The sequence below is a fragment of the Pygoscelis adeliae genome, unplaced genomic scaffold (assembly GCF_000699105.1).
Source record: "Pygoscelis adeliae isolate BGI_AS28 unplaced genomic scaffold, ASM69910v1 Scaffold79, whole genome shotgun sequence".
Taxonomy (NCBI): Eukaryota; Metazoa; Chordata; class Aves; order Sphenisciformes; family Spheniscidae; genus Pygoscelis; species Pygoscelis adeliae.
This window is the reverse complement of record NW_008825532.1, coordinates 4921297-4929585: the sequence shown is the minus strand read 5'-3', so window position 1 is coordinate 4929585 and position 8289 is coordinate 4921297. Positions and strand designations below refer to the sequence as shown.

Below are 8289 nucleotides of genomic sequence, written 5' to 3'. Positions count from 1 at the left end.
AAAGAGACACCTCCAAACCCATCTTTCCAGCTAAAGTACCATATTAAGCAAACTCCTGGTGTACATATTAAGCTATTCTTTACAAGAACACCATTGAGAAGGGCATTACAAGCCTTATTTTATAGAGAATGGAGAAACAAGTCACTTATCCAAAAATCACAAAAGGAGCATGTGACAAAGGATTTCAGCAACAGAACTTTGACCTCTTCAAGGCCAATCTAGTCAACAAGATCAACAGCTTCCATTCAATTCCCATTAGCAGTTTCAACCATCCAGTGGAAATTATCTGCAGCTGTTGATTAGGTAACTGATGGAAACTAGTGTTAGGTTTTCCCTGTAAGCAAATGGAAGCCTACAGAGAATTTCAATTTAGCCAAAAATGGAACCTGCAGGACACATTTCCTAGCAAAATAAGATGGGCCTAGAAACAGAATTAAATGAGATTACAAAGCCTGTAGAGGGAACGCTCATTCTGACTCCTGATAATTCTATTAGAAAGGAGGTAACTGAAACCTTGACACGTTTTTTCTCATCAACTGCAGAGTCTGCAACCAGACCCCAATTCTCCAGGCTTACAAAGACTAAAGTACGTTAGGATGCCCATTACATTTCTAGAATCAAATAAAGGGCAAATACCTGCCAGCAGGTATGGGGAGACTTTCGTTCCAAGATGTACTGTGTTAAGGGTGAAGGCTCAAGCTCATACTTGTCAAAAGGAAGCTTGTCTATTACCATTGGCTCACAATCAACACAGGAGAACCTCACAACAGGGTGAGCTGTGCGTGGAGGCTAAAAGGAAGGAGAAAAAAAAAACATATCAATTGTCTGGTATTTATGGTAGACAAATCGATTATCTTAAAAAGATTCATACACATGTATTTTACCATTCTACAATAGTAGAAACTCTCAGTTTCTACTATTTCCTTTAAAAGAGCGAAAGATACAAGCTCCCAGAATAAAGATTTATTACGTAATTCTCTAACTTAAAAAAAAAAAGCCAAACACACATGTACATACATTCTTCCCACCAAGAGAAAAACATCGTTAATATTCAACTATTTGTCTTGATATTTAAAAGCCTTCATGCCAACCAACCTATAGTATCACAGACAGGTTTAAAGAAAAAAACTTCAACTCTGCTTCCCAGCTTGATGTGTTCACAGTATTACAGATGTGAAACTGTGCTCACTTTGCAGAAGATCTCTCAAGATATTCCCTGCCAAGTCTGATTTTTTTCCTCTTGAATCATGGGGGAGAAAAACAGTACCTTGAGCACTTGCAAAGTACAGAAACAGAACATGCCTAACAAAAGAGATGTTTAGAAAGGCTAGTAAGACATGCCAAATGTATGATCATCTCAGTAAGAGGAGGAGAAATGAATGCTGGTTTTCCCTCATTTTCTGAATGGGGTAACTCTTCTGTTTCAGTTTTAATTCTTCCTGCTAATGAAAGAAGAGTCCATACATGAAGTAATACTAAGCAGAGAAAACATGGCTGATCATCTACCAAAAACAAATACTCCCTTTTCCATATAAATGCATTTTATAAAGCTTTGATTAAAATGTAATAGGTTCACTATGATTTGTGGTATGTGAAGTAATTTATAGTTAAATTCTATAATCTTTTAAAAACGATTTACCAAATTAACTAGCCATATACATGGAAGTAAACCTTCCAGATGCAAAAAACATCACAGCATACGGTATCTACATTAGATCATACCATTCTGTGTTAAAAATAGTTTTAACTACCCTTTTAAAGCAAAGTCAGATCATATTAGTAAACAGAGAAAAGTAAAAAAAAAAAAAAACCCCAAAGCCTACTTTATCATTCATTTTCAGTCTGTTTCATTAGGTGTAGAATCCTTTTTTCAGTTCTCATTTTACTTACCAGTGTTGGTGAATTCTGATCAGGCCAAAAAGATTCTGGGATTGGCCAATGCCCAACAGGAACACCAGTTTTAGGGTTAGGCCGTACATAAATGAGTTTATGACAACTATGCCACGGTTGAGAAGCAAATGAATTGATGGGCCTGGATGAATCAACAAGTCCATCTAAAATTTAAACAAAGCAAAACAACAACAAAAAATAAAATAAAAAGCTACATGCATGCATTTGTATCCCAGAAAAATTTCTGTATTAGCAACCAATAAGGTGTTTCATTACAATTGTTTCAAAGACATACAGATGTTTACATCAGTGGTTGAAAAAAACTGTACATCAAAATATAGAACAGCATCATCTGAGAAACAATGATAACGTTTGCCCACATCTACCCTTCCGCTCCTGTGGAAGCCATTAAATAATTAGTGCAGCAAGGCATACTCACGTATTACAGAAAGTGCTATTTGCTTAAGCTTAGTACTTTGACATAGATCTGATAGGCAACAGCAAGCCTATCGGTTTTTGTTCTGCTGCACCTGTAAAGACTGATAATTTGCATTTACAGTCCTTCTACATGGGATGCAAAGCTCTCTGACTGATGCTGCCACTAGTGGAAACTGGAAGTGGAGAAAAGTTTCAGGGAAAAGTCAGATGCATCTTGCAGGAGCAGCTTTTGTCACATTTTTAATTAGTAAGAATTCACAGACCACTTTAAGTCCCACTCTCTCCTGGAAAGACCAGTGTTTTCCGCCAGTCCACTGCAGTGTACCAGCATAGACTCCCCTTCACACTGAGGACAAAGAAGTTTGTAACAGTACAGAATCTCAGCATTAGTTTTCGAAGACTGCTCTTCAAAGCAAATGGCACAGCAGAGATCACCTACTTAAAGACTCTTTTTCATTGTAAAGATATTTTACACTATAATTTTCCCTGCTTTAGATAGCTGGCCAATAATACTATGCAAAACACCCTTCAGATACAGATATCAGTTTGGTTTCTCTGCGTTATATACACAGTGATTTTTCTACAATTTTTAAATCCCATCAAATTTCTCTCTAGCTTAGGACTTTCTCAATTCACATAAAGAGGGAAAGTCTCAATTTTTGTACATTCATATCCACAGTGCATCACCATTTAAGTGTGACAAACATAAAGAAAAAACACCAACGAAATTTCACCAGCTGTTTTGCCACAGAGGAGAACATTTGGGCCCACAGAGACACAGGAATTTGCTGAGGTGCTGTCCTGCACAGCATTATAGGAAAGCCTTCCAATAAAATGGCATTTAAATAAGCAAAAGGAGAAAAAAAAATATACAGCAAGAAAAAGGTGATTCAAAAATGAAAGCAGGAATAAAGCTGGCTATGCTAGGATGCTCAGGGGATCCTAAAAGCTATTATGTTTCTAACATTCCAGGAACATCCTCATTTCCTAAACATGAGCTGGTCAGCTCTCTATCCTTCCTTTCAGCCATGAATTTCTGCGAATCTGAAAAACTGCTCCACGTTAAGAGTGCATTTTCCTCTTCCCTGTTATGCACTTTACTTGCAGCTAGCAAAATAATTCCTCATTCTTTGCAGTTTTTCACTTGCAGCTAAGAACATTCAGCTGAAACTTACTGTGTTGTGATCAATTAGCAGAATGAAAATGTACAGAAAATTAAGCACTGAGATTAGAGATGTTTAACTGTTTAAATACACTACTCCTGGATTTAATTGACAACACTGTAATTCAAACTTTACTACTTCCTGCAAACGTTCACTTCCCTCAGCCCCCAAAAAAGAGGTGAGAAAAGAGTGACAAGAGAGCTAGCAAGCAGGTAGATCGTCCATACAAATATATGCAAACATACGGCACCATTTAACTTACCAAGGATCAAACTAACACTGGTAAAAATATAACAAAGACAAGACTAAACATAAACAAGCATAAAGCTACTCAAAAGCTATGAACAGCACATCCATTATGATTTGGGGTATTTAAAGAGTTACCAGAGCTCTATCACTGAAATGTACAGGCTTTAAAGCTTAATCGCTTGTTTAGAATGTATTAGGCACTCGATGCATCCTGTACACTAAAGTGAAAAGCTGGTAGGAAGGACGCTGAAGACACTTAAGGACGTCTGCATGCATACAAAACATTTATTCTTGAACATCAGGGGAAAAAAGCCGGTTACTATACCTTCTCCAATAGGAGCGGGATCTGGTCCTGACTTTTCAAAGTTAATAACAACTCCACTTTGCACTTTTTGAACTAGAGATTCTAAACATTGATTCAACATTCTTTGTGTCCGAACGCAGTAAGAACGACCTATGCGAGAGATAAATTACACAGGGAAAATAGGAAAGCAAGGTTTGAGTAATCTCAATTAAGGAAGATGTTTTATTACATAAGTCACACTTGCCAAGGCTTTCGGTTTTATCCAAAATAATAGCAACAAACTTTGTACAAGTTTATGTAAAAGGCAAAATACTTTTCAAATGCAATACAACCAAAAAAAAAAAAAAAACCACCAACCTGCTGAGCTTTTACTCATTAGTAAAAGAGGCCATTAAGGCTAAATCAGGCTGGTCCAAGGCCAAGTTTATAAACACCCTTAAGAACGTCCTATTACACCAAGTCTATGCAATCTATCTGCTTTTGTCTACCCAAACCTTACCAACTCTTACACGCTCCCAAACTTCCCCCTCCCACACAACATTTTTTTCAAGCACCAATTCAAAAAAATTCTGATGCACATCTCAAGAAACAGGCTCCAGAATTAATTCTTTTAAGATTAAACTTAGCTTATTAGCCCTGCAGCAGAATTAACATCTCAATAATACCTGTCCCACTCAATTCAACATTTAAATAACAAATCTCATGACTGAGCAAAGCCAACCTCTGGAAGGAGAATCTAAGAAATTTTCCAATCCCTCCTACTGGTGCATTAAGAAAATTCTCTCGCATCTAGAAGATCTGAAACAGGGATATGATTTTATTTTAAAGTTCTCCTGTGCTACTGGAAACCAAGCTCAAAAAACACCACACAGACTCACACGGACAGAGTATTTCACATGGAGAAAACAGCAAGAGGTGAAGTTGAATCGAAGGAAAAGAAATACTTTAAGGCAAATACCAAATGTGAACCAAAGCAAAGTAACATCAATTACCTCCTGTAACTTCACACATCTGTGTGATAGCAGATTCATCAGTAGGCACACTCCCAAGCTTGTTCAGCAGATGCAGCTCCTGGCAAACGCAGCACTAGAGCAAACAGCCTTTGATCCCAACGAAATGGTTCTTTGGTTAGTTCACTTCCAGGCAAAGGAGAATTCAAAGGAAGATGAAGCTGGTAAAGAAAGATTTAAGAATAGTTTCAAGTACTTGACAAACCTATACTCAAATTTATTTATTACTCTGTAAAGGACCCCATTTCTCTCCTATCCACCAATTAATCTGAAGTTATAGTCTGGAAACCCACGTGAACTATGAATTTAGGAGCTGGGCAATGACAGCATAGCTACTTTCTGTTCTCTATTACACAACAGGTTGATGAAGCAGAAGTACTATTAGCAGTAAAAAACAATTAATATTAATCTCAGCATAGCATCAACTTGCAAGATCGTAACTTGAAAGAATTTAATGTAAATTTACCTCCTCTTGAACTCCAGCCGTATTTGTCAGTTTGTTTCCATCTGTGATGGTAATCAAAATAGATGGCTCCAAAAAGAATGGATTCCTTCCCTAGAGACAAAAGCACAGGAATGCTAAAAGTAACCTTAACACTCAGTTATAGGCTTATATTTTTGTCATTATTAAATAAACAGTAAGATGTCTTTCAAAATAATCCTGTAATTTTCTTTCAATAGGTGTGGAGCCATACAGAACTACGCAAGTATGTGCACTCACACACATACTCTAAAGATTTTTAGAATTACTAGTCTTTTTCCTCCAGTAATAGTACAAAATTAGTCTAGCCCACAAAAGCAGTATATAAATTGGTAATAATACAGACAACTTGGAATTTCATGATGACAGTGCAGCAAAAAACAGAGTACTTTTAACTGGACTCTTCAAATGTGAGAGAGTGGAAGTCAGGACATTAACTACAGATAACATAAAACTGCAAAGCAGATTCGCTGCCATCCAGTGTACATACTCCCATACAGCAATTGTGTATCTACAGTCGGGGTCATTTATACTACTGCTTTCTTTGTAGTTCAATAAGGAAAAAAGTGCTAGTATATTCCAGGGTATGTTCAGTAGATGTAATAAGAAAGAAAAAAGAAGAAAAAAAAAGTTCACAGTTCAAGTTTTAACTATCCAGCTATCCAACATTAAAAAAAAAAAAAAAGTAAAATACAAAAACTAACTTGAACTACCAAAATCCCTCCCCCACTACAATTTCAAAAAACACAGAAAAATAAAAAAGACAGATGACTATAAACAGATTTGTTACCTGTCCATAATTGTCTATTCCAGACACTAATCTATTGAGATTTAACAAGTCAAACGATGACCTGAGTGCCTGACCAAGGGTTGTTAGTCCTGAAGCCTGAAGATTTTTCAGTTCATTCATAAACGTTGCGTGGTTTTCCTTCCATCCAGCCTATTACATAAAACAAAAAAGCTTATTAGTTATTTTAGCAACAAACTGCAATCAATTGCAAGTTGTCGTCTATCTCCCTTCCATGTTACACACACCTAATCCATGTATGCACAGCTTGGTATGAAACATAGTTAAGCCTACAATGGGAGACTCACAAAACACAGGCACTGTCAAGCATTTGAAAAAATTTGCAAATACCCAGCTCTTACCGTGAAAACCGCTATGGAGGCGATGCAATTAATAGAGGTATTTGGATTAAGCATGTGAATATTTTATTAGAAGAAACTGTCAAATTTGGAAATCAGAAATGCAGCTGCCAAAGTAATAGCAATGATAAAACAAAGATACAAGCAGCATAATATTGCTGCTTCTTCTGACATATACCCATCCCCCTTTCATTCCTTTCTCCATAAATCAAGGCTGGAAGGAAAGAAAGGATGCATTTGCAATGTGTACTAATGCAGGAGTTAAAAATCTAATAGTGACAGTTAAAAGGAAGAAAGCTAAAGAAGTAATAGTAACAGTGACTGCCATCTTTGCTCCCTAGTTGCATGCTCCCCTTCCCACAATTTCTCCAAGTAGGAAGCAAGCAAGCATATCAATTTAGTAGAAGGAATATTAAAAAAAAAACCATAACCAGCTATTTTTAATATTACATGACTCTTGCTCAGCTTTTCCATTTTTCTTGTACTTCCACCCCAGCCCACCAAGCTCAGTTCATGCCTTTGAACGTACTATCGAGCACCCTCTGTCGCTTCTGCATTACAAACCCCCTGCCCTTCTCCCACCTTGGTATTTCAACTGCCAGCCCTCTACCTAAACTCTTCTGCCCTTACTTCCCAACATAAAACTTCCTATGGAGTAGTTGCAAACTGCTCCACGTAACACAGAACCAAATCACTGTTTAGAGAGTCTCAGTATCACAGCTTGAAATTTTGGAGGTCATGAAAAAAGCTGTTATTGCTGACAAAGTCTGCAGAACATTCAAAGGAACAGCAGAAAGTGATGCGGATGGATCAGTCCTACCAAGCACTCTGGATCCTATGGTAAGCAGGGCTAACACACACCAGCAGCAGTTGTGATTCACATACCCTTCCTTTAAAAAGCAGTATGCTGCAGAGTTCGGAAGCTATTTTAGAAAACACTAGCTCACAGGGAATCGGTGCAGGATTTAAGCTGCCTCAATCAAAACAGGCAAAGCTTGAAAACCCCAGATATTCACACAATTATCAGCCTTGCTATCACATCTTATTCTCCAAACCATTCCTGCAGTAAGCAAGCAGTTATTCACCCAAGCTCACTTATCATCTGGCACTGGGGACATCCCGTGCTCCACAAGGAATCCCAGTTACGCAGACATGGAGAGAATCATTTCAGACAGTCTGACTTTTGCTGGGACAGCCTCTGAGTTGGTTCTCTCCTCCCTGGTGCACTGGGCTCAGAAGCAATCACCTGCTGACTACACATGCTGTGCAAGAACCTGAAAGGACAGGATTTTGTGTACTTTTTAAACAGCTATATCCCACTGCCAATCTCTAGTACACACTGTGGGCTGCGTAGATTGTCATAGGATTGACAAGTTTAGAGCCATAAACGAATACAAGAATGGAGTATGAAGGAAGGACATGAGACGATCAATGTCTTTGCTGAGTTCTCAGGCCTAAGCTAGGACGGCTTCTTTTCAGAATGAGGAATTATCATAAGGAGATTCAATGAAAACAGTTTTTGGTCAAGTTTAGCTCCCTGAACCAGTTCTTCAAGCTTTAGATTAGTGCAAGGGAAACGGAGAGAAAACCCTGCAATGCGGTAAAGAA

General features: G+C 37.8%; 1 protein-coding gene across 1 annotated transcript in view; it reads right to left on the bottom strand.

Annotated features, from left to right (window-relative positions):
- The window catches only part of LOC103923368 (protein DDX26B-like), a 22969-nt gene extending 16500 nt beyond the window's left edge, over positions 1–6469 (bottom strand). Inside the window, 7 exon segments of the mRNA XM_009331706.1 lie at positions 637–789; positions 1891–2054; positions 4066–4194; positions 5037–5098; positions 5100–5215; positions 5521–5610; positions 6326–6469. Coding sequence (XP_009329981.1) covers positions 637–789; positions 1891–2054; positions 4066–4194; positions 5037–5098; positions 5100–5215; positions 5521–5610; positions 6326–6445 — 834 coding nt within the window. The 5' untranslated portion in view covers positions 6446–6469.
- Positions 6470–8289: the final 1820 nt, after the last annotated feature.